This window comes from Hemiscyllium ocellatum, chromosome 1 (genome assembly GCF_020745735.1).
Source record: "Hemiscyllium ocellatum isolate sHemOce1 chromosome 1, sHemOce1.pat.X.cur, whole genome shotgun sequence".
Taxonomy (NCBI): domain Eukaryota; kingdom Metazoa; phylum Chordata; class Chondrichthyes; order Orectolobiformes; family Hemiscylliidae; genus Hemiscyllium; species Hemiscyllium ocellatum.
This window is the reverse complement of record NC_083401.1, coordinates 30,667,539-30,693,390: the sequence shown is the minus strand read 5'-3', so window position 1 is coordinate 30,693,390 and position 25,852 is coordinate 30,667,539. Positions and strand designations below refer to the sequence as shown.

The 25,852-nt window shown below is 39.9% G+C and overlaps 2 protein-coding genes across 3 annotated transcripts in view; one reads left to right on the top strand and one right to left on the bottom strand.

Annotated features, from left to right (window-relative positions):
- Positions 1-25,852, bottom strand: part of LOC132826492 (charged multivesicular body protein 3) — a 181,076-nt gene that overhangs the window by 115,989 nt on the left and 39,235 nt on the right. Inside the window, exon 2 of the mRNA XM_060842553.1 lies at positions 8,816-8,911. Within this exon, the coding sequence (XP_060698536.1) occupies positions 8,816-8,822 (7 nt within the window). The 5' untranslated portion in view covers positions 8,823-8,911. The remainder of the gene's footprint in view (positions 1-8,815; positions 8,912-25,852) is intronic.
- Positions 1-25,852, top strand: part of LOC132826712 (E3 ubiquitin-protein ligase RMND5A) — a 52,882-nt gene that overhangs the window by 18,447 nt on the left and 8,583 nt on the right. Inside the window, exons 2-8 of one of the 2 annotated variants that reach the window (XM_060842863.1) lie at positions 5,542-5,684; positions 9,687-9,782; positions 12,049-12,183; positions 17,070-17,170; positions 18,229-18,395; positions 22,300-22,465; positions 25,600-25,702. In XM_060842863.1, the coding sequence (XP_060698846.1) occupies positions 5,542-5,684; positions 9,687-9,782; positions 12,049-12,183; positions 17,070-17,170; positions 18,229-18,395; positions 22,300-22,465; positions 25,600-25,702 (911 nt within the window). The remainder of the gene's footprint in view (positions 1-5,541; positions 5,685-9,686; positions 9,783-12,048; positions 12,184-17,069; positions 17,171-18,228; positions 18,396-22,299; positions 22,466-25,599; positions 25,703-25,852) is intronic. The other variant, XM_060842953.1, reaches the window with a different exon arrangement.

Sequence of the window (25,852 nt, the reverse complement as noted above, 5' to 3'; positions counted from 1 at the left end):
AAAAATCTATTTTTCTTAATAAAAATGTACTTTAAAAAAAATCACTTATGTAAATGACAAAAAGTAGAGGGCCCAGCACCGATTCTTGTGGCACTCCACTGGTCACAGGCCTCCAATCTGAAAAACAACCCTCCACCACCACCCTCTGTCTTCTACCTTTGAGCCAGTTCTGTATCCAAATGGCTAGTTCTCCCTGTATTCTGTGAGATCTAACCTTGCTAATCAGTCTCCCAGTTCTTGCTTGTAAATCAAATTTTCCCCATCTTTGTTCTTATTCAGCAAGTGCCTGTAGAGTCATAGAGATGTACAGTATGGAAACAGACCCTTCCGTCTAACGCATCCATGCCGACCTGATATCCCAACCCAATCTGGTCCCAACTGTCAGCACCTGACCCATAGCCCTCCAAACCTTCCCTATTCATATAACCAGGCAAATGCCTTAAAATGTTGCAATTGTATCAGCCTCCACCACTTCCTCTGGCAGCTCATTCCATACTCATTCCACTCTCTGTCTGAAAAAGTTGCCCTGTTGGTCTCTTTTATATCTTTTCCCCTCTCACCCTAAACCATGGCCTCTAGTTCTGGACTCCCCTACACCAGGGAAAAGACTTTGTCTATTTATCCTATCCATGCCCCCTCATGATTTTATAAACCTCTACAAGGTCGTCCCTCAGTCTCCAATGCTCCAGGGAAAACAACCCCAGCCTATTCAGCCTTTCCCTACAGCTCAAACTCTCCAAGTCTGACAACATCCTTGTAAATCTTTTCTGAACCCTTTCAAGTTTCACAACTTCCTTCCGATAGGAAGGAGACCAGAATTGCACACAATATTCCAAAAGCGGCCTAACCAATGTCCTGTACAGCCACAATTCCTGTACTCAATAATCTGACCAATGAAAGAAAGCATACCACACACCACCTTCACTATCCTATCTACCTGCGACTCCACTTTCAAGGAGCTATGAACCTGCATTCCAAGGTCTCTTTGTTCAGCAACACTCCCTAGGACCTTACCATTAAGTGTATAAGTCCTGCTAAGATTTGCTTTCCCAAAAGGCAGCACCTTGCATTTATCTGAATTAAACTCCATCTGCCACTTCTCAGCCCATTGGCCCATTTGGTCAAGATCACATTGTAATCTGAGTAACCTTCTTCACTATCCACTGCATCTCCAATTTAAGTGTCAACTGCAAACTTACCAATTGTTCCTCTTATGCTCACATCCAAATCATTTATATAAATGACAAAAAGTAGTGGATCCAGCACTGATCCTTGTGGCACTCCACTGGTCACAGGCCTCCAGTCTGAAAAACAACCCTCCACCACCACCCTCTGTCTTTTACCTTTGAGCTAGTTCTGTATCCAAATGGCTAGTTCTCCATGTATTCCATGAGATCTAACCTTGCTAATCAGTCTCCCATGGGGACCCTTGTCGAATGCCTTGCTGAAGTCCATATAGATCACATCTACTGCTCTGCCCTCATCAATCCTCTTTGTTACTTCCTCAAAAAACTCAATCAAGTTTGTGAGACATGATTTCCCATGCACAAAGCCATGTTGACTATCCCTAATCAGTCCTTGCCTTTCCAAATACATGTATATCCTGTCCCTCAGGATTCCTTCTAACAACTTGCCCACCACCAACATCAGGCTCACCAGTCTATAGTTCCCTGGGTTGTCCTTACTACGTTTCTTAAATAGTGGCGCCACACTAGCCAGCCTCCAGTCTTCCGGCACTTCACCTGTGACTATCAATGATACAGATATGTCAGCAAAAGGCCCAGCAATCTCTTCCCTAGCTTCCCACAGAAGTCTAGGGTACACCTGATCAGAGTCTGGGGATTTATCCACTTTTATGACATCCAGCACTTCCTCCTCCGTAATATCGACACTTTTGAAGATGTCACCATCTATTTCCCTACATTCTATATCTTCCATGTCCTTTTCCACAGTAAATACTGATGCAAAATATTCATTTAGTATGTCCCCATCTGCAGCTCCACACAAAGGCCACCTTGCTAATGTTTGAGGGGATCTGTTCTTTCCCTAGTTACCCTTTTGTCCTTAATGTTTTGTGAAAACCCTTTGGGTTCTACTTAACTATATTTGCCAAAGCTATCTCATGTCCTCTTTTTGCCCTCCTGATTTACCACTACCCAGTAGGAGTATACTTTTCTGATGGTTGACTTGATCTATCCTGTCTATGACATCTATCTTGTTATGTCTTCATCTATCCTTGTTTATGCTTGCTTTCTTTTTCTTAACCAAGCCCTCAATTTCTTTAGTCATCCAGCATTCCCTACACCTACTAGCCTTTCATTTCACCCTGACTCGTTATCTGGACTCTCGTTATCTCCTTTCTGAAGGCTTCACATTTTACAGCCATCCCTTTACCTGTGAACATTTGCCCCCAATCAGCTTTCAAAAGTTCTTGCCTAATATTATCAAAATTAGCCTTCCTGCTATTTAGAACTTCAGCTTTCAGATCTGGTCTATCCTTTTCCATCACTATTTTAAAACTATTTGAATTATGGTCACTGGCCCCAAAGTGCTTCCCCACTGACACCTCAGTCACCTGTCCTGCCTTATTTCCCAAGAGTAGGTCAAGTTTTGCACCTTCTCTCGTTGGAACGTTCACATTCTGAATCAGAAAATTTTCTTGTATACACTTCACAAATTCCTCTCCATTCTAAACCCTTAACACCCTTAACATAGTCCCAGTCTGTGTTTGGACAGTTAAAATCCCCGACTACAACCACTCTATTATTCTTACGAATAGCTGAGATCTCCTTTCATGTTTGTTTCTCAATTTCCCTCTGACTATTAAGAGGTCCATAATACAATCCCAATAAGGTTATCATCCCATTCTTCTTTCTTCGTTCCGCTCAAATAACCTCCCTGGAAGTATTTCCAGGAATATCCTCCCTCAGTACAGCTGTAATGCTATCCCTTATCAAAAAACTCCCCCTTCTCTCCTGCTTCCCTTTCTATCCTTCCTATAGCATTTGTATCCTGGGACATTAAGCTGCCAGTCCTGTCCACCCCTAAGCCATGTTTCTGTAATTGCTATGATATCCTAGTCCCATGTTCCTAACCAATCCCTGAGTTTCCCTGTTAAGCCTCTTACATTGAAATAAATGCAGTTTAATTTATCAGTCCTACCCTATTCTCTACTTTGTCCCTGCTTGCTCTGACTGTTTGGCTCGCTTCTTTTCTCAACTGTACCAGTCTCAGATTGATGTCTTTCCTCACTATCTCCCTGATCCTTCCCCACCCAAATCCTTACTAGTTTAAATCCTCCTGAGCAGCTCAAGCAAATCTCCCTGCCAGTATATTAGTCCCCTTCCAATTTAGGTGCAATCCGTCCTTCTTGTACAGGTCACTTCTACCCCGAAAGAGATTCCATTGACCCAAAAATGTGAATCCTTCTCCCATACCCCAGCTCCTCAGCCATGCGTTCATCTACTCCTTTCTCCTATTCCTACCATCACTAGCTCGTAGCAGTGGGAGTAATCCAGATATTACTACTCTCGGGGATCTCCTTTTAAGTTTTAATTCTCCCTTCAGAATTTCATACTTTTCCCTTCCTATGTCGTTGGTTCCAATATGTACAATGACCTCCTGTTGAGCCCTCTCACCCATGAAAACATTCTGCACAGTCTCTGAGACATCCTTGATCCTGGCACGAGGAATTTTTCGCTGCTGGCCACAGAAATGTCTGTGCCTCGGGACTAGAGAGTCCCTTAACACAGTCAATCTCTTGGAACCCAATGTACCCCTCATTGCATTAGAGCCAGTCTCATACCATAAACTTGGCTGTTCATGCTACATTTCCCTGAGAATCCATCACCCCCTACATTTTCTAAAACAGTATACTTGTTTGAAATGGAGATAGCCACAGAAAACTCCTGCATTACCTGCATGCCTCTCTTCCCTTTCCTGAAGTTAACCCATCTATGTGATTGTATCTGTGACTTTTCTCCCTACCTATAGCTGCCATCCATCACACCCCTTTGCTCTTGTGCATTCCTCATTGCCTCTAACTGTTGCTGCAACTGATCCATTCGATCTGATAGGATTCAATGGTATTTATTGCAGATATAATCCTCAGTAACACGTAAACTCTTCCTAAACTCCCACATTCGACAAGAAGAGCACATCACTCTACTAAGGGCAACTTTTGCTTCTTCCAATTTGCAGACCCAGAAAATAGCACCATATTATTCCTCTACAAAGCACTGCTGCAGGCTAACATAATACTTATGGTTTATATTTTTTAAGTTTAATCAAGAAACATATTTCAATAACACATATAATCAAGAAAGAACCCACCCTACTTACTACTGCAGACTTACAGCAACGCCACACTTAAAACTATTCACTTATCTGATTCTGTGTTGTGACCTCTCCCAAACAGGTTCCTGCAAGATCAGTTGTGAATTTCACTGTTTGTTAATTTTCCTAGACGCACTCTGATGTCCAGTGATACATGAATTCAACAACAAAGGCAGTATCTGTGCAGATTCACTGTTGTATCAGTTAGCAGTTTGGGTTTCTCTCTCTCGTCTACCTCATCTGCACAGACCTGACCATGTTACTGTTCCTCTCCCTTGTAAACATGCCTTTGAACTTGTTTTTTCTCCAAAAGTTCTAAAACAATGCAACAGCGTGTAAAACACTAATTGCTGCTCCTGGAGTTGGAGGAAATCACCTCCAGCACCTAAAATACCTCAAAAAAAAATGTGCAGCCTGTTACAGCCAGAAATCTATCCCGTCCTCCATTTTGGATTACCCAGAATTCACTATATGGCAATTGCATGCCCATAGTCGATCATTGAAGGAAGAAAGTGTGTGTTCGAGGAAGTGAACTTCTGCTCTTAATTGCAATGGTTTTTCTTTACATTTCTATTTACCAAAAAAAGGAATTGAAGAGTGAATGATTCCATAACAGCTGTCATCAGGGTGTACTTTTAATTGAATTTGTGCATCACTTTGATAACAAAATGAAAGGGAAATATAACAAAATTCTACTGCTTCATAATAGAATGTTCTTTTAAGATCTATGGATCTCTCATCACAGCAAGAGCTGGAAACTGAGGCATGGGCTGATCAGTGCCAAGCAATGTTTGCACAGTAATTCAGGCAATACTGATTTCAAAATAGAGAACAAGTCTAATCATCGACTATCGATTGTTAAATTCCCCATTGTTCATATCCAGGGGCTATTGACCACCTGGACCAGCAGTGTGAGTACAATGTCATGAGTAGGTCAGAGACTGGGTATTCTTTGGTGCTAATGCCCATATCCAGAAAATTAATTTTATTAAAATTGACTGGAAGTTTACAATGAGTCTGTTAATTTGTATATCATTATGTTTCTGTTGTAAATTGCAACATTATTAATGATTAATTTGAAGAAGTCATCAGAGGTCAAAAGATAATGATGTATGAGCAGCGATAAGTTATTAGTATAGGAATAAGGGCTGAACTAACCATGTTTAAAAGATTTAAATTCATGTATTCTTTTTTATCTGGCATTAGGACAAGATGTTGAGTTGTCAGGGACCTTGTCGCTTGTTTTGTCTCAGTGTTGCAAAAGAATAAAGGACACAGTTCAAAAGCTGGCTTCTGACCACAAGGACATTCACTGCAGTGTTTCACGAGTAGGTAAAGCCATTGACCGGGTAAGTTCATGACAGTTTCTGCTGACACTGTCCACAATTTTGTTCTTATAGGTTTGAGTTAGGTTAGTCCAATAGTAAAATTGTGCGTGTGATTTATTTGATATATTTTAATATTACCCCAGTAGGCGATATTAGACTTTATGAAATGCCAATCTCTCCAAAAATCAGGTAAAGATTCTTATGTCACTGAACTTTTCTCCTGTGGAGTTTCTCTTTTGCCACCCATCCCACATCTTTGTCATCCATGTTACTTCGTCCCTGCCTTCAAAGGCTTTGATAGGTTTTTTTTTCAACTATACCTTCAACTACAACTAATGTCCCAGGTACCTACTTTGCTCTCATGATGCCACCAAAAGTGCTGATCTAGCAAGTTTCAATGCAAATTACATTTCTGTTGAAGTGTGCGGAAAAAAGTTCAAATAATTGTGCATAGTTTGAAATGCCTGATGCCAGCAAGATTTAGCCTTTTTTGTGTGGTATGGATGCAAACAGCCAATTGAGTGTTGAAATATTTTGTATTCTCGGTATTTGGTTAACAAACCTCTAAGCTTTTATTAACAAAATTTATGATTTGTTTATAACCAGAAACTTTTCTTTTGAATGCCAAACCTGAACGTTACTGAAAGGTTAATATATAGGAAATATAAATCCTTAATATTATATGATTTAAATCTGCATTTACTATTGTACCTTTACATGGAGTCTTAGAGATGTACATCACAGAAACAGACTCATGGGTCTAACTCATCCATGCTGATCAGATATCCTAAATTAATCTAGTCCCATTTGCCAAATCCCGTTAAACCCTTCCTATTCATATTACCCATCCAGATGCTTTTTAAATGTTGCAATTGTACCAGCTTCCACCTCTTCTTCTGGCAGTTCACTCCATATATGCAGCACCCTCTGCATGAAAAAGTTGCCCCTTACGTAGGTCCCTTTTAAATCTTTCCCCTCTCTCCTTAAACCTATGCCCTCTAGTTCGGGATTTCCCCACCCCAGGGAAAATACCTTGTCTGTTTACCCTATACATGCCCCTCATGGTTTTATAAGACTACTTATTCAATCCATCACCTCATGGTTTTATAAGCCACTTCTAAGTGTTTGTCTACATAATTTGAGAAGTAGTTTTAGATTTAACATTTCAACAGAATATTAAGTATCATTATTTCTATCATTAGAGATTGCATTATTTTAAAATACAGTAGACCAATACAAATTAAAATGTTTTAAGGATTGCAGACAATGTGAATGTCAAGTCACTGCTGTTCAAATAGCAAGCAAATACCATGTAAATAAATTAGGGTACTCCATTAATATTTGAATTTGTGTGTTGGTATCATTCAATTAATGGATACAGTAACACTCATTAACAATACAGCTCTGGATGACTATCTGTTAACATAAGCAAATCAGCAAACAAAATGATGTTTTAATTGTTTTACTGTTTTAATTTTATGCGGATGTTCTTTAAATGTAGGCTTGCCTAAGACAACAAAAAATATTTGGACAGTAATATTTGCATTATCTGGCATGTACCACATCCAAGTGGTGCCAGTAAATCCAAAATGCTGATTAAGCCATTGATGTATGTGGTAACAGATAAAATAAAGTCATGCTTTGATGATATGCTTCAGCAACTTGCAGAGGCTTAAAGCCTCTACAGCTTTGGCTTTTTTCACTTTAACAGTGGAAGGAAAAAATGCTCCTACCTCCAACCAGTTCTCCTACAATCTTTTAGGACTGACAATATGGTATTTTATATAGTAATGGTGCCTGACTGTGCTCAAAATGCTCAGATCAGCTGGTTGCAGGAGGCTCAGGGTAAGGGTGATAGAAGACACTGCAAGAGTGGGGCAGGAGGGTGGTGGTGAAGTGAGAGAGAGGAAACTGCAAGAGGGAGAGAAAACAGTTTTAAACCTTTCATCAAAGGAATACTCAGCTAACTGGGTCCATGAGAGCTTGAAGGCACTCAGGGAATGAATTCCTTGCCCATGAATGTGTAATGTCTAGATTAGGGCAACATATGTTCAGGACCTATTATACTTTGAAGAACAAATAGAGGATTGTATTGTAATGAATACTGTCAGTTGTTAAATGTGTAACTATCTAATTAAAATGCTCAAGCTTTGTGCTAGTGCTATGGAAGCGCATTAGCTGTGACCTCACCAGTCTGTAAAGGTGTGTTTACAGCAGTGGCTTTTTGTGTAGAGGTGTACATCAGTTATTTTGGGAGAAAAATCTTTTATTGATTTATACTTGTTATCTTGTACCAAAATACCACATTGTATTGGAAATTAATGTTTTCTTTGCAGTTTTACTTTTAGATGAATTGATAAATATTGAGGATATTGATATTCTAATTCTGCTTGTGTGAGAGTTCAAGTAACCAATACGTCAATACAGGTACAAAAGGTGTTCCAGCATGACAGCATCACCTAATAAATGAGCTAGTGAGATTGATAAAGTAGTTGCCAAAAATCAGGAAGCATCTTTCAAGAAAATGTAGAGGAGCCCTCAACAAAAATAATTTGACTTCTAATGTTTGGGGGGGTGGGGGGGATACCAGAGATTCTAGTTTGTGGGGTGCTAGATAATGCAAATTTTATTGTATCTTAATTTGCTACAACATAAATAAGGAGCAGTTTGTTGGCTTTGTTTTGTGGTTGTAAAAGTTACTGTGTTTTTTGTACAATTTTTCGGCAAATGCCTTTGTCATTGGCTAATGAACGTAATTTTTTTCAGGTTAATTTTCCCTCTTTTCAAGACAGTCTAAGCTGAAATATAGTCAGGACCACTGATCATTCTCTGCTACTTTATCCAGAATGCCATTTTCCAGCTTGATATCTATCTAATGTCAATTAAATGCTTCACTATGCATACCTTTAACAATAGAAATTAGGAGTGGGTAACAAATGCTTACCTCACTATCGATTCTCATATATTTTACGATTTTTAAAATTTAAAACACTAGGGAGATGGTATTCCAGGGTTATTTTGGATAAATGAAATAACATGGACTGATTGGTGTTCCATAATTAATTGTACGAGCTTGTTGGCAGGCTGGTGAATGATAGGAGAGGGGCAGGGTTAGAAGGGATATTTCAGTATGGTCTTAATTCTGTACTCACCTGACATCTTTCTCCACTTCCAATCCGTGCCATTGGGCAATGACGAGCAATAGGGGGAAACAAAAGAATTGCTGGAGAAAACCAGTCTGGCAGCATCTGTGGTGAGACAGCAAATTCAACATTGAGTCTAGTGACTCTTCTTCAGAGCAGATCTCTCCACAGATGCTGCCCAGACTTGCTGAGTTTCTTGAGCAATTTCTGTTTTGTTTCAGATTTCCAGCATCTGCAGTTCTTTGATTTTTGTTTGATAGTTCAAATTTTGGTCATCTTTTGTACAAATTGCTGACCCTCGAGCAATATTAACTAATCTGGGCAATTTGTTCAGATAACCTTTTGTGTACTGTAAAATGGGAACATATTCAGATTTCCTATTGGTACATAGTCCTAAACATAATTTTGCAACTTAAATTGAGTGACTGGTTAATGTTGCTCCTGTTATGAGGTATAATAGTTCTATATTGCATTACAAAGATGTCCAGCTCTTTCATTAGCAGGAGACTAAGAAACTGCTGCTAATTTTTATTCACTTGTTCAGAAAAATGCAATATTTCCCATAGCCTACCTGACAAATTCTGAATTGCTGGCTGTTCTGTTCTAGAGATGTCACTATCTGTCACCACCTGGAATGTACTGTTATCTCTCCATTCCTGGGGTTCATTCTGAGTAGTAGTGTAACACTTGGTGGTCAGTGGTCCTGCAACACTATATTCCACAGAATTCTCGTTCATAAAATACTTTAAAGTAAAAAAAAAATTAGAATGTGTAAATTAACATTTTGGAAGAACTATGAATCTTTGTGATGACCCCCTCCCCAATTACGTAACCACTAAATACCCCATTTTGTCGATGTCTTCTGCTATATTTATTCTAGGTATTTCGGCATGTTTCCCCATTCTTTATACTTACAGTAGATGCCAAATACTGCTCCTTTTATCCAAGAATGGGACAGAATTTTGCTACGAATCAGGTAACTTGGTTAATTTATTCCCCCACAATCAATTTTCATTTTTGTAGCGGTCTCCATAATACCTTGCTTTACCAATGTACCCTGTTTGGCTATTTTAACTCAGAATTGGACATTGCACTGTCACCATCTGACAATTCTAGCCTCATTCATTGTGTGGCTGTTTTAATATGTCTTGATAGTCTTGAGGTGACAGATGATGCAGGGATGCATTACCATCGTAATTGTTCACATCACAATTCTCAAAAGGAATTTCTTATCTGGTTTGCACTTTCCTGTGAATTTTGCACGGGGAAGCTGCTAATGCAGTTGGTTAATGTACGTCTGTTTTAGTTTTGTCTCCCTGTTTTCATGAGCTGCAACTCGGTTAGTAATGCTGTCCTTTCTGATTCATGAAATTCAGGTTGCAAGTCCTGCACCAGAACCTGAGCACAAAAATCAAGGCAGACATTTCAGGCCAGTGCTGAAGGAGTGATGCACTGTCTGAGGTGTGAGATCTTTTGGAAGGGATGTTGAACTGAGGCCCTAGCTGTCTATTTGGATAGACGTAAAAGATCCAATGTTAGATCCAAGGAGGTATCTTTGGTGTCCTGGACAATATTGTTCCTTGAATTACCATTGCAAAAATAGATTGCCTAGTCATTATCACATTGCTGTTTCTGGGACTTTTCTGTGCACAAATTAGCTACATTTTGTACATTGCAATAGTGACTACACTTCGAGTTTTCCTTGGCTATGAAGTACTCGTGATTTGCTGAGTCAAAATCCTGGAATTGCTTAACAGCCCAAGGACCGCAGCAGATTAAGAAGGCCGCTCACCACCACTAGGACAGTTGTGAATGGAGAATAAATGATGGCCCTAGCAAGTGATGCCCACATTCCATGAGTGAATGAGCAAAAACACTTGGAAACAAAGTTATAACTCATGAAATAAAAGAGATCGAGATAATAGCAACGTAAATACAAAATTGTCCGAGCAACAGAAAACAGAAATGATTTAATGGATACTTTTCAGGCTAGAGGAATGTTTATAGCGGAGTTCCGTAAGGTCAATACTGGAACCTTGGCTTTCCTAATATAAATGAACTAGACCTAAGTGCATAATTTCATATTGGTGAATGCTGAAGAAATATTAACATGTATAGCAGAATATATGGAGAGAGAAACACAGTTAACATTTCAAGTCCAATATTACTTGGCATATTTAGACCAGATCACAACAGGACATTAGTGAGCCAGTTAGGTTTTTATGATAATCAACATTAGTTTCATATTCATCACTAGACTTTTAATTCCAGATTTTTAAATGCAAATTCTACCATCTTGACCCAGATCTCTGAATGATTCATCCAGAACTGTACCAACTCCCCTTCCTTTTTTTGTAATTTCTCCCTAAAATCTCTTTATTTGACTATTCCTTGATCCTGATGACATATGTTTTACAATCATTCACAAAATGTTCTCCAATGTCTAAATCATTCAAAAAAAAACATAGAACTGTAGATGCTGGAGATCTGAAAAAAAAAACAGAAATTGCTGGAGAAACTCAGCAGGTCTGGCAGCATCTGTGGACAGAAAGCAGAGTTAACATTTCAGGTTCAGTGACCCTTCATCTGAAGCTCTGCTGCATATGTCCTTGCTCCAAGTCCCATTCAATCAGTACCCTTGTGCTCTCAGACTGTCACTAGCTTCTGGTCAGCCTTGATTTTAATATTTTTATCTATCTTTCTTTTTGCATTCCCTCAATGTTTTTTCCCATATCTCTGACATCTCATATAGCAATACTACCCTCAAAGATATGGCTGTCCTCTGATTATTGACTATAGAAGCAAAAGATTTTGATTGAGTCTCTTTTTGTGACAAGTGTCTTCCGATACCAGGGCTCTGGCTCTGGAATTCCCTCCCAAGTCTCTTCATGCCTCTACCTCTTATTCCTCCTCCATAATACCTAAAACCTCTCCTTTAACCAGATTTTTGGTCATTTGCATGAATATTTCAAGTCGTTCTATGATAATTCTGTTTGATAATGCTTCTGTAAAGTACTTTGCTTTTCAACAATTAAAGGTACAAAATGCATACAAATTATTATTCAAATATGTAATGACATAGGAAGGCGTGTCTGTAGTTTCATTTTTGCTGTTATATTATCATGCTTTATTTTTGCCCCTGCTGCAAATGACCTATTAATATTTGTGCACCTAAATAAATAGGTTTACTACTTATTCCTTCATTACTATTAAATGTTAACATTCCCATTTGCACTTTAAAGAATTTTGATGCAGACATCAATGGGGTGGCAATTGATGGTTGCTGGCAAACTGATAGCCAACGTCTCCTTAGCGAGGTGATGGTGGAACACTTCTTCCGACAAGGAATGCTGGATGTGGCAGAAGAACTCTGTCAGGTAAAGTGATGGGCTCTGCAGTAGTTTGTATTCTATAGTGTTGGCAATTCCTCAATCTTTTCTAAATTGCTTGTCTGAAATAAGAAAATTTCATGATGGAATGCGTTTATCACGTGAATGCAGCTAATTCTTTATGCTTGTCTACATGTATTTGTGTCACCCTTTCACTTTGTCTCTTCACTTTTGCATCATTCGTTTTGCTGATGCCATGTTACAGCAACTACATTCTTATGTGAAAACTATTTATTGCTTGCTACAGAGCTTACATCTTTACTCTAAACAATTCCCCCACCACCCTCACCCCAGGTCTTCTATATATGTCGCACGCATATATCTAAGCATACTCTCTCTTGCAAAGAGAAAACAAATATAACTAGTCAAACAAAAAATACATTAGCCCATTGGGAGCACTTTAACATAAAACAAAATGAGGCAATCAAATCAAAATGTAGGTTCAGCTTCCATGATGGCTATCTGTCACAAAAACTTTATGGTGTAAATACATTTAAATACTTACCTTAATTAACCTTTCTCGACATGTTTTGATACTGGATCCTCTGGCCTAGATGTTAGAATGCTCCCATTGTGCCATGTGAACCCTTGCAAGATATTTTTAGTAAAACCACATATGCCACCTTGATAAAATGAAGCTGTTATAATTGGAAACCCTATAGATTTTAGACCTTATCAGGGAATGAGGAAAATTATTTTATCACTGGCCATATTTTTTCCATACCCTTCCAGTCCTGTCTTGTCTGTAGCTGCTCTTGTTGTCTGACAGAACTATTTTGAAAATTTTCTGTTTTATTACCTATTCCATGCCTTGCCAAAGTGTTCTGTTTTCTATATTATTATTTCATGATATTTATCCTCGCGCTCAGCAGTTGGGCTGTTTCTCCATCCTTCTACTTTTTCCCCCTCGCTGACATGGTCCCCCTATCCTGAGTAAGCTCTTCTTTCACAACTTATGATAAATGTTCGCCGATCCATGAGGTGTGCCCATCTGTCTCCACTCCTCATTAATGTTGCCAGCACAAGCCATCAACCATTTTCTTCCGCCACCCCTTAAATTCTCCTATTCTCTTCCCCCCCTCCTAGAATCTATCTTCTTCTTGTTTGCTGCCACTGTCTTTCAATCTTTCTATAACTCTTAGTAAAAAAAATTGTATCAAGCATATTCACATTACTTAGCATTTCTTGTACTGTTAGGGTATCTCAATAACTTCATAATTTGCGACATGTAGTTGCTGTTGCAGTGCCTGCTGTCATTACATCCTGCATGTACTGCACCACAGTAGGAGGTGTGCACTTTAGTGTTTTGGCCTTTGAGGAGACAATTTTAAAAATGCACTGCTCCCACTGGCTGTCTGTAAATAACAGGCTTAAGCATCTGGTACTACTTCTGGGTCATTGTGAGCAATACGGTGGGAAGTGCAGTAGAATCATAGGGTCATAGAGATGTACAGCATGGAAACAGACCCTTTGGTCCAAACCATCCATGCCAACCAGATATCCCAACCCAATCTAGTCCCACCTGTCAACACCCGGCCCATATCCCTTCCTATTTATATGCCCATCCAAATACCTTTTAAATGTTACAATTGTACCAGCCTCCTCCACTTCCTTGGGCAGCTCATTCTATACACGTACCATCCTCTGCGTGAAAAACTTACCCCTTAGGTCTCTTTTATATCTTTCCCCTCTCACTCTAAACCACCACAATAAAATGTATGCTTATGTTTAGCACTGAAGAATAGCATATAATTGTCACAGCTTGAAAAAAATGCACTTTGATTAGAATTGATACAAAGAACAGAAAATTGATTCATATATAGCAGGTTGGTTATGAAAAAAAAGTAGAGGAATTTCACTTTTATGCTTTTGAAGAAAGTGGTTAAGCGTGAAACTTTTTTCTTGATTCACTCATGGGACATGTGTGTTGCTGGCTGGCCAGCACTTATTGTCCTTTCCGAGTTGCTTTCGGGAAAGAGGTGGTGAGCTGCATTCTTGATCAATTGCAGTCCATGTGAATAGGTAGCCCCACAAATCCCTGAAAGAGGAGATTCCAGGATTTTGATCCAGTGACAATGAAGGAAAGATGATTATATTTCCAAATCAGAAGGTGAGTGGCTTGGATGGCCATTCCATTTATCAGCTGCCCACGTCCATCAAGATGGAAGAGATCATAAGTTTTGCAGATACTGTCTAAGAATCTTCCGTAAATTTCTTCAGTGCATCTTGTAGAAAGTCCATATTGACTTAAGCCTTATAGATGATAGACAGCTTTTGGGGAATTAGGAGGTGTGTTACTCGCAGCATTTCTAGCCTCTGACCTGCTCTTTTAGCCACTGTATTTATACGATGAGTCCAGCTGAAGATGATTGAACCTAGGATGCCACCATGAGGAACTTCTGCAAAGATGTCCTGGAGTTGAGATGACTGACCTCCAATAGAGGGGCACACTGGCTTTGTGGTTAGTACTGTTCCCTCACAGCGCCAGGGACCTGTGTTCAATTCCAGCCTCGAGTGACTCTGGGAGGAGTTTGCACACATTTTCCGTGTCTGCGTAGGATGTGGTAGGACTGCAGAGCTTAGAGCTGATCCATTGGTTGTGTGATCACTGGGCTCTGTCTATCACTTGCTACTTATGGTGTTTGGCACGCAAGTAATTCTGTTTAGTGGCTTCGCCAGATTGAACACCCCTTTTTCAGATATGTCTGCTGCTGCTGGCATGCCCTCCGGCACTGTCCATTGAACCAAGGTTGATCCCCTGGCTTGATGGTAATGGTTGAATGGGGGTATGCCAGACATATGATTTAGGAGAAGTAGTAATCCCGTTTGCCCCCTCTGGCCTGTCGTACCATGTAATAAGATACATTTGATATATTCCCACCCAACCTGTTGACCTTTCACTTCCTTTGCTTACCAAGAATCTATCCACCACAGTTAAGATTTTAAGACTTTTTCTACCACCTTTTGAGGAATAGTTTCAAAGACTCGCAGCCCTCGGAAAAAATTCTCTACTTCTCTATCTCAAATTGATGAATTCTTATTTCCTTACTCTTATATTCCAATTCATTTATAATGATGGTATTGCCCAAAACATCGATTTTGCTGCTCCTTGGATGCTGCCTGAATTGCTGTGCTCTTCCAGCACCACTAATCTAGAATCTGGTTTTCAGCATCTGCAGTCATTTGTTTTACCACTATGTTTGACCTGACTAACTGAGTCAAAAATTGTGGATCTGCAAAAGCACAACAAATCAGGCAGCATCTGAGGAGCAGGAGAGTCGATGTTTTGTGCATAAGCCCTTCGTCAGGAATGTAGGAGGGGTCAAGGAGGCTGAGTGATAAATAGGAGGGTGGGGCTGGGGGTAGCTGGGAAGGCAATAGGTGGATGCAGTTGGAGATAATTGTGATAGGTGGATGGTGAGGGTGGTGTGGATAGGTGGAGAGGAAGATGGACAGGTCAAGAGGGTGGTGCTGAGTTGGAGGGTTGGATCTGAAGAAGTTGGGGGGGGAGGGGGGGGTGAGATTTGAAAACTAGTGAAGTTGACGTTGATGCAATATGGTTGAAGGGTCCCAAGGCAGAAGATGAGGCTTTCTTCCTCCAGTTGTCGGGTGGCTTGGATTTGGCAGTGAACGAGGCCCAGGACTGGAATGTCCAAGGGATGTTGAAGTGGTCAGCCACAGGGCAGTGGGGGTTGTTTGGTGAGTGCTGTCCCTGAGGTGCTTCCTGAAGCACTCCCTGACACGCCCAGTGAGTTGGCGTCCTGTCTCCCCGATGTAGAGGTGACCATGATGAGATCAAGAGACACAGTAGTTGAGGTGGGGTGGATGTGCAGGAAAATCTCTAGATGTGAAAAGATCCTTTCGGGCTATGGATGGAGGTGAGGCGGGGTGGGGGTGAGGGGGGGGGGGGGAGGTGGGGGCACAGGTTTTACACCTCTTGCGGCGGCAAGGGAAGGTGAAGGTGAAGTGGGCCTAACGAGGGAGTCCCGGAGGAAGTGGTCTGTCTACAGATGAGGGTAGGGAGTGAAATATTTCTCTGCAGGTGGGGTCTGATTGTAGGTGGCAGATATAGTGGAGGATAATGCACTGTATCCAGAGATTAGTGCAGTGGAACGTGAGGACCGGGGGAATTCTATCTTTGTTGAGATTGGATGGGTTTAAGGGCGTAGGTGCGGAAAGTGGAGGAGGTGCACTGGAGGGTATTGTTGATCATGTGGGAGGTTGAAATTGTGGTCTTTGGAGTAGGAGGCCATCAGGGATGTCCTGGAATGAAATTGCCCTTCATGGGAGCAGATATGGCAGAGGCAGAGGAACTGGGAGTAAGAGATTGTGTTTTTACAGGAGGTGTAGTCCAGGTAGCTGTGGGGGTCACAGAACCACTTAAATCAGCTCACGTTGTAGTTTGTTTTGATTGGAATTAATTATATTTTGAGATGCTTTTTTTTTGTTCATTGCATAAGGGTCTCACTGGCTAGATCAGCATTAATTGCCCATCTGAATTACCCAGAGGGCAGTTTAAGAGTCAGCTGTGCGTCTGGACTTACATGTAGACCAGGTCAGGTATAGATGGTAGATTTCCTTCCCTACTAGACATTAGTGAACTAGATAGGCTTTTCTGACTATCAGCACTGATTACAGGGTTGCCATTTTGATGGCTGTTTATTCCAGGTATTTTATTGAATTACAGTTTCATCTGCCAACATGGGATTTGAACCCCTGTCCCCAGAGTGTTAGCCTCAGGTTCTGGATTGCTAATGACATTAACACTGCACCACTACCTTCCCTTTTGGGCAATAAGTGATTTAGTTGTCTCTTGTCCAGAATGATTTGTCACTTTGTTCCTAATATAAATGTTATACCCATTTGTCCAATAGGAAGCTGGCTTGTGTATAGAAGGAAACCAAAAGGAGCCTTTTGTAGAACTTAATCGAATCTTGGAAGCACTCAGAGTAAGAGATCTAAGGCCTGCATTGGAGTAAGTCACAATTTTTTAAAATATTACACAGTGATTTTAAAAAATTTTCTTGAACAAAATTTGTCAAACCAGCCACAGAAAACCTGTCAGCATTGTCTTAGCAAAGGCCTGAATATGGTGATATCTTAAAACAAAGGACTGTGGGTGCTGGAAACTTGAAACAAAAACAGACGTTTCTGGGGTGATTCAGCAGCCCTGGCAGCATCTTTGAAGAAAAAGCAGTTAATGCTGTAAAGAAGGGACACTGCATTCAAAATGTTGACTCTGCTTTCTCTCCATGGATGCTGTCAGATTGGTTAAGTTTCTCCAGCAATTTCTGTTTATATCCTAGAATGTGGTGTTGCCTGAATATGCTTATGGTATCAAATGATAACTTCATTATCCAGCTTTTCTATCAATTGTGCAACTCATAGAATCATACAGTACAGAAGAGGCTCTTTGGCCCAGCAAGGCTGTACTGCCGAAAATTTACAGTCGTTGAGTGATACAGAAGCAAAATACCGCTGTGCTGGAAATCTTGAATATAAGCAGGTAGTAGAAATACTCAGTAGATCAGGTAGCAGCTGTGTAAAAGAAGTGTAGTCAGTGTTTGACGTTACCTCTGATGAAACATCAATAACTAAAATATTAATTCTGCCTTCTGTCTCCACAGGTGCTGCCTGACTTGCTGACATTTCCAGCATTTTCTGTTTTTGATAAGTCCTGAGCGTGTCCAACTTCTAAAATGTTAATTTTTCATGAAAAATGCAATACAATTTTGCTCAAATTTGAAAGAGTGGTGGAAGATATTGAGTTTTTTTTGAGTTTGGAGGTCTGTGAATATAAATTTTGCAAGAGTTTGGCAGTCTCATGGACACTGTTACTGGCTCGTAATATTCCATTTTTTTGTTTAATTAACTGAATTTAGGTTCGCTATCAGCTGCAGTGAGATTGTTTCAAATGTATGAACAGTTACGCCAGGTAACTGGTCAGGAATCCAGTAACATAACCACTATACTATGATTTTGTTGGCCTGTAGGGTTTCCTTTAATACATTTGTAAATTTATTTTCTTTCAAGGTGGGCAGTTGCAAACCGAGAGATGTTGATGGCACAGAACAGCTCCCTAGAATTCAAACTACACAGATTATATTTTATAAGCCTGTTAATGGGAGGTACAGAGAATCAGAGGGAAGCACTTCAGTATGCCAAGAACTTTCAGCCTTTTGCAATAAATCACCAGAAGGGTAAGCTACATTTTGGCATGAAAATTTATACTATGGGAACTCATATTTTATAACGTGTTACAATAATACGTTTTTTTCTCACATTTTCTCGCTTTTTCTCCTGTAGACAATTCAACAGGTGTCACTTGTGATTCAATTCTTTATACAAACTAACTTATTGAATAACAACATGCATTTTATGCTGCCTTTATACAGTAAAATGCTTCAAGGTGCTTCACAGGCATATTATCAGTTAAAGCTTGACACCAAGAGGCTTGGAAATATTAGAACAGCTGACTAAAAATTTGGTCACAGTGATAATTTTTAAGGAGGGAATAGAGGGGTGGGGAAGATAAGAGAAGGAATCCCAGAGTATGGGGCCCAGGTCACTGAAGGCATAGTTGATCTGACAAATGGAATTCAGAGTGCTGAAGAGGATAGAATTAGTAGAATGTGGAATGAAGAATTCTTGGAAGATGGACATTGTAGACATACTGAGAGATGAGGCAAGAGACTGCTATGAAAGCAACAGTGAGAATTTTAAAATTCAAAATGTTTCACCTACAGACTGATGTACATAGAACATAAGAATTGGAACAGAGGGAGGCCATTCAGCCCTTTAAACCTGCACCACCATTCTGTATAATCGTGGCTGATTATCCAGTTCAGTACCCTGTTCCTGCTTTCCTCCCATACCCTGTAATCCCCTTATTCCTAAGAAATATATCAAACGTTGTATTTTGGCCTCAACCACTTTTCTGTGGCAGAGAATTCCACAGGCTTGCCACACTCTGAGTGAAGAAACTTTTCCTAATCTCAGTCCGGAACGGCCTATCCCTTATCCTTACCCTCTGATCCCTGGTTCTAGACTCCCTTGTCCTCATGAACATCTTGCCCAGTTTAGTTAGAATTTTATAGACTTCTAGCAAGTGTCCTTTACAACCCCTACCCTCACTGCCCCCCACGTCTTTTTTTAGATTTAGATTAGATTTCCTATAGTTTGGAAACAGGCCCTTTGGCCCAACAGATCCACACCAACCCTCCAAAGAGTAACCCACCTAGACCCATTCCCCTACCCTATAATTACCCCTGACTAATGCACCTAATACTATGGCCAATTCACCTGATCTGCACGTTTTTGAATTGTGGGGGGAAACCCACGGAGAGAATGTGCAAATCCCATGCAGACAGTTGTCCGAGGTGTGAATTGAACCCTGGTCCCTGGCGCTGTGAGGCAACAGTGCTGACCACTGAGCTACCATGCCACTACAACAACTGAGAATAATTCTGTTCTCACCCTGTCTTTCTATACCGTGCATTTCCTTCAGGGATCTCCTAAGTGGGATATTGACTAATTTTATGTATCCTATGGAGCAAAGTTAAAGGCTTTGTATCTGAATGCACAAAGCATTCAGAATAAAATTAATGAGTTAACAGTATAAATAGAGGCAAATGGTTATGATTTGGTGGTTGTAGGGAGACTAGGTTTGGGAATGGAATGTCCAAGGGTACTCAGTGTTTTGAAAAGATAGACAGGAATGAAAATTATGCGGAGAAGCTTAGATAGTAAAGGAAAAGTTCAGTACTGCAGCGAGAAATGATGTAAATGCTGGTGATCAAGACATAGAATCAATCTGTGTATAAATAAGAAATAGCAAGGGAAAGTCCCTAGAGGGAGTAAACTATAGGGTACCCATATAGTACTCCTGCAGTAGGGGACAGTATAAACCAGAAAATACTGGGGACTGTGAGAAAGATATGGCAATAATCATGGATGATTTTAATATGTATATAGTCTGGATTATTGAAATTGAACATGGACCCTCAAGGGAGAGATCATTGAATGTATTAGGAATTATTTCTGGAACAGTGTGTTGTGGAATCAACCCCCAGGGAGCAGGCTATTCTGGATTTGGGATTAATTAATGATATTACAGTAAATGACTTTCTAAGGAAAGTGATCACAAGATGCACAGATTTCAAATTCAGGTTGAGGGTGGGAAGCTGGAGTCTCTCATTAGTCTTCAGGAGCTAAACATAGACACAAGGACGGACTTGGCTCTTGTGGACTGAAGACTAAAATGTCGGATAGTTGATGAGCAATAGCAGATGATGGAGATATATCCCAATGAAAATATATTCCAGAAGGGGCGCGAGTTTGTATGCTGAGGTGGGTGGGAGAAACATCCATGGCTAAGCAACAAGGTTAAAGAGAACATAAAGGCAGAAGCTAAAACATATTATATTGTAGGCTGGAATATTATGAAACATTTAAAGATTAAATGTCACTAAAAATAAGCCATAAAAATAGTACAAGTAAATTATGAAATATAACTAGGACGAAATATAAAAAAAGACAGAAAATTCTACTACAGGAAGGAAGAACATCATTGAACTGAATATTGGTCCTTAGAGGATGAGACTGGGGTGTTATTAATGGGGAACACAGAAATTGTGGAACGCTAAATTCATACTTTATTAATTTTTCACAGTGGAGGACATTAGTGCCATCCCAATAGTAACAAGTAGTCCAGAGTTTAGAGAAAGGGAGGAACTTGAAACAGTTGTCTCTGCAAGGGAAAATGTATTGAGCAAACTATTTGGATTGAAGGCAGACAAGTCTCCAGGGCCAGATGGTCAACATCCTAGTGTGTTAAGCTTGAAAAGAAGATGTAGAGTGGATGCAATCTAGAACAAGAGGTCATAGTTTTAGGATAAGGGGTTGCAAATTCAAAACAACTGAGAAATTACTTTTCTCAAAGATCGCAAATCTGTGAAATTCATCATCCCGGAGTGCGGTGTATTCAGGGTATAATATGAAGAGTTACTGAGACAGATTTTTAATTAGCAATTGTTTGAAGGCTTAGGGAGTGATGGCAGGAAAGTGGAGTTAAAGCTGAGATGCGATCAGCCATGATTGTATTGAATAACTTGAAGGCTGAATTGACCGTTTCTGCTCCGAGTTCATATATTGAATCCTAAAGAATTTATAGAATATCAAAGTATCTTTGTCCTTACATGTGCTGAAGTCAATTAATTTGGCACACACTGGAGATTGAACCTGAGATCTACCTGACCAGTATGATTCAATCTACTTAAGAAACTGACTCAACAAGGTAGACTTGTAACTTTGATCTACAACATTATGTATTTTGTATTGGGATTGAAAGCCACAGTGCAGCTCATCCTCAAAGAGATTGGAGGGTTTGAGTTGTAGGGAGAGGAGGAATAGGGTGAGGCTTCTTTCCCTGGAAGATCAGATGCTGAGGAGTGACGTTTTTAGAAATTTATAAAATCATGAGGGGCATGAATAGGGTGAATAGCCACGGTATTTTTCCCAAGGTAGAAGAGTCCAAAACTAGAGGGCATAGGTTTAAGGTGAGAGGGGAACAATTTTCGTGCAGAGGGTGGTGCATGTATGGAACGAATAGCCAGAGGTGGTGGAGGTGGGTACAAGTACAACTTTTAAAAGGCATCTGAATGGGTACATGAATATGAAGGGTTTAGAGGATTTGGGCCAAATTCTGGCAAATGGGAATAGATCAGTTTTGGATATCTGTGCAGATGAGTTTGAGCAAAGGGCCTGTTTCCATGCTTTATAACTCTGACTCCATTTGTAGAGGGAGAAGAAAGTGGGTATTTTAAATTAATGGCAAGTACAGGATTTAAAAGATGTTGCATACCTATGTAATAATTTCTCATGTGCAAATTTATTTTGTGAAAGTGTTTTTCTTTATATTTAACTTGAATGTGAAAAGTTGAAACCATAAATATTGTGAAGGGTATGAAAGAAAGAACAAAATTAAGTAATATATTTATAATAAAACAGTATATTTTATGATTGCAGAAGTATTTTTGGTTTAGAAGGTTGATACATGTTTGTTTTAGTTGAGAGAGATGTATTCTGATTTTTGTTTCTTTACAGATATTCAGGTGCTCATGGGAAGCCTTGTTTATTTGAGACAGGGCATAGCAAACTCGCCATATATGCACCTGTTAGATTCTAACCAGTGGGCTGATATCTGTGATATCTTCACCAGGGATGCATGCTCTCTCCTTGGTCTCTCAGTAGAGTCACCACTGAGTGTCAGGTATGAGTAAATATCATTAGACCTGTTTACACTATCATACGTTGAGGTTTCATGCTTATTTAAAAACTGAACTGAGATTACCTAAACTGAACTGAACCTAGTTCTAGAGAAGAGTCAACTTGGACTCAAAATGTTAACTGTTTCTCTTTCCATATATGCTGTTACACTTGAGTGTTTCCAGTGTTTTCTATTTTTAGGCAAGCTAATTCTGTCGCTTAGGCCCGACACAGCATCTTAAGTCCAATCTGAAACGTATTTGATTCCAGGTTCAAAATAAAATATTAGTGTGCAAACCATGGGGACGTATGTCATACTTTGAATGCAGATGATAGCATTATTGGCTTGGACAACGTTTATCACCCATCCCTAACTGCCCTTGAGAAATGGTGGTGTAATGCTACCTTAAACTGCTAGAGTCTGTAGTGGGTAGGTATACCACAAAGCTGTTAGGAAGCAAGTTCCACAATTCCAACTGCTGGTAAGTGAAGGAGCAGTGATATAGTTCCAAGTCAGTGATGTGTTGCTTGGATAGGAAGTTTGTATGCTGTTCCAATGCCCTTGTCCTTCTAGGTGTTGAGACCATGAGTTAAGAAGGTGCTGTGGGAGAGTCTTGTTGAGTTGCAGCAGTACACTTTATATATGATATACACTGCTATCACAGTAATAAAGGGAATGAACATTGAAAATGGTGGATGAAGTTGATATCAAGTGCACTGTATTATCCTGGATGGTTTTGAGCTGTTGACTACACTCATCCAGGCAAGAAAAGAGTATACCATCGCTTTCCTAATTTGTGCCTTGTGGACAGGCTTTGGGGAGTCAGGAGGTGAGTTACTCACTGGTGAATTCCTCGTCTTTGACTTTCTCTTGTTGTAAAAGTATTTATATTGTTAGTTCTGTTTACTTCTGAACACTTTCTGTACAAAGATAACTGCCAGAAAGTTGAAAAATTGATTATTTATTAATGGTAATGCTGTTGAATGTCACGGGGAAATGTTTCTTGTGTGGCACAAATTTTACTCGCCATTGATCAGCCCAGTCCTGATGTTTCATGTGAACACTGGTTGCATTATCTTGTGAGTGGTGCTGAACATTGTAGAATCCTCTATGAAGCTTCCAAAAACAAAACCTAAAATACCTCAAAAAAAAGAGCAGCCAGTTACTGCCAGAAAGCTTTTGCATCCTCCATCTTGGATTACCCAGGACTGCAAATCTTAGCAGGACTTATACACGTTAATGGTAAAGTCTAGGGAGTGTTGCTGAACAAAGAGACCTGGGAGTGCAGGTTCATATCTCCTTGAAATTGGAGTCGCAGGTCGATAGAATAGTGAAGAAGGAGTTTGTATGCTTTCTTTTATTGGTCAGAGTATTGAGTACAGGGGTTGGGCGGTCATGTTGCGGCTGTACAAGACATTGGTAGGCCACTTTTGGAATATTGCATGCAATTCTGGTCTCCTTCCTATCAAAGGATATAAGAACAAAGAAAATTTACAGCCCGGGAACAGGCCCTTTGACTCACCAAGCCTGTGCCAATCTAAATCCACTGTCTTAACCTGTTGTGAATGTTGTGGAACTTGAAAGAGTTCAGGAAAGATTTACAAGGATGTTGCCAGGGTTGGAGGATTTGTAGCTGTAGGAAGAGGTTGAATAGATTGGCGTTGTTTTCCCTGGAAGATCAGAGGCTGAGGGGTGACCTTACAGAGGTTTATAAAATCATGAAAGGCATGGATAGGATAAATAGAGAAAGTCTATTCCTGGGAGTGGGGAAGTCCAGAACTAGAGGGCATAGATTTAAGGTGTGAGGGGAAAGGTATATAAGAAGGCTAAGGGGCAACGTTTTCATGCAGAGGGAGGTACTTGTATGGATTGAGCCGCCAGAGGAAAGTGGTGGAGGCTAGTACAATTCCATGTAAAAGGCATCTGGATGGGTATACGAATGGGAAGGGTTTGGAGGGATATGGGCCGGGTACTCGCAGGTGGGACTGGATTGGGTTGGGATATCTGTTCGGCATGGACAGGTTGGACCAAAAGGTCTGTTTCCATGCTGTACATCTCTATGACTCTATATAACCACCTGCTTCTGATATATGATGCAAGGGAGATAATTGATGAACTAGCTGGAGAATGTTAGGCCTAGGACATTACCCGAAGGGATCCTGCAATGATGTCCAAAGTCTGGGATGACTGTTTCCAATGAGTGCAGCCATCTTTGTGCTAGGTGTAACCAGTGGAGAGTTTTCCATGGTTTCCATTGACTTCAGTTTTACTCTTGATGCCATACTCAATCAGATGCTGTCTTGATAACAAGGACAGTTGTTTTTCCCAGTAATATTACACTTTTCAGTATGTTTTGTGCAACTCTTATGTTTAGTAAAACATTCCAACTTCCAAATTGTGATTTACCAACAATACTGAGAGATGGCTTGTTGAATAAAAAAACTAACAGGATAGTAGGACTAAATGGGTACTTTCTGTGCTGTATATCCAATGTAATACAATGCTGTAATTTCATCCTGATTATGGTGTTGTGTATGGGGAAATACTTTTATTCACTTGATGGCAGTGTTGTCCCACTTCAAATACACATATGTAAATTATCAATAGGAGAATGTGTTGCTAACCTGGTCCTCCCTGCGGAGACATAAAGGCTGAGTGATCCTTCTCACTTTGAGCAAAAACTTTTAAGAATGATTCACTTTGGCTATCTTCATGCATCTTAACTGACTTGAGAATTGAAATTATGTTTTCTCAGCCAGGGACTATTCTGTTTGTTCAGAGGACAATGATCATCATCACGTTACAAACTAGAGTAGTTGTGACTGAACTATATAATCATTAGGACTTAATTGATCTTCCCAGTATTTGATCTCCTCAGAACCGTCTAATTAGCAGTTCATATGTTTTGTAAAATGTCAACACCTTTTCAGAATAAAATCTTCAAGGTTGCTGAATCTTAATTCTCAAATCTTGTACAGTTGGAGGTCTTGCTACATTAATGAAACAAAATGCCAAGTATCTTCTGTTTGTAAAAATTATTGAAAATCAAATTCACAGTATGTTGTATATCATGTTTGAAAAATTTTCGTATTAAATTGATATATGTATCCTTTGTTTATTAAGAATTATTTGTTCAGTTTTTCAGCAGGGTGCATTGCATTGCCAGCTCTCATTAACATTAAGGCAGTAATCGAGCAGAGACAATGCACCGGAGTTTGGAATCAGAAGGATGAGTTGCCAGTGAGTGCATATTATTATTTATGTTCAGATTGTATGTAAACCCATTTTAGACTCAGACGCTTGGTAGACTTTGGATCAAATTGGGTTCGGATGTTAGAAGTGGCAGCCAAGCTGGGGAATTGTTATTGCTGCCTTCTATTATGTGGCAGT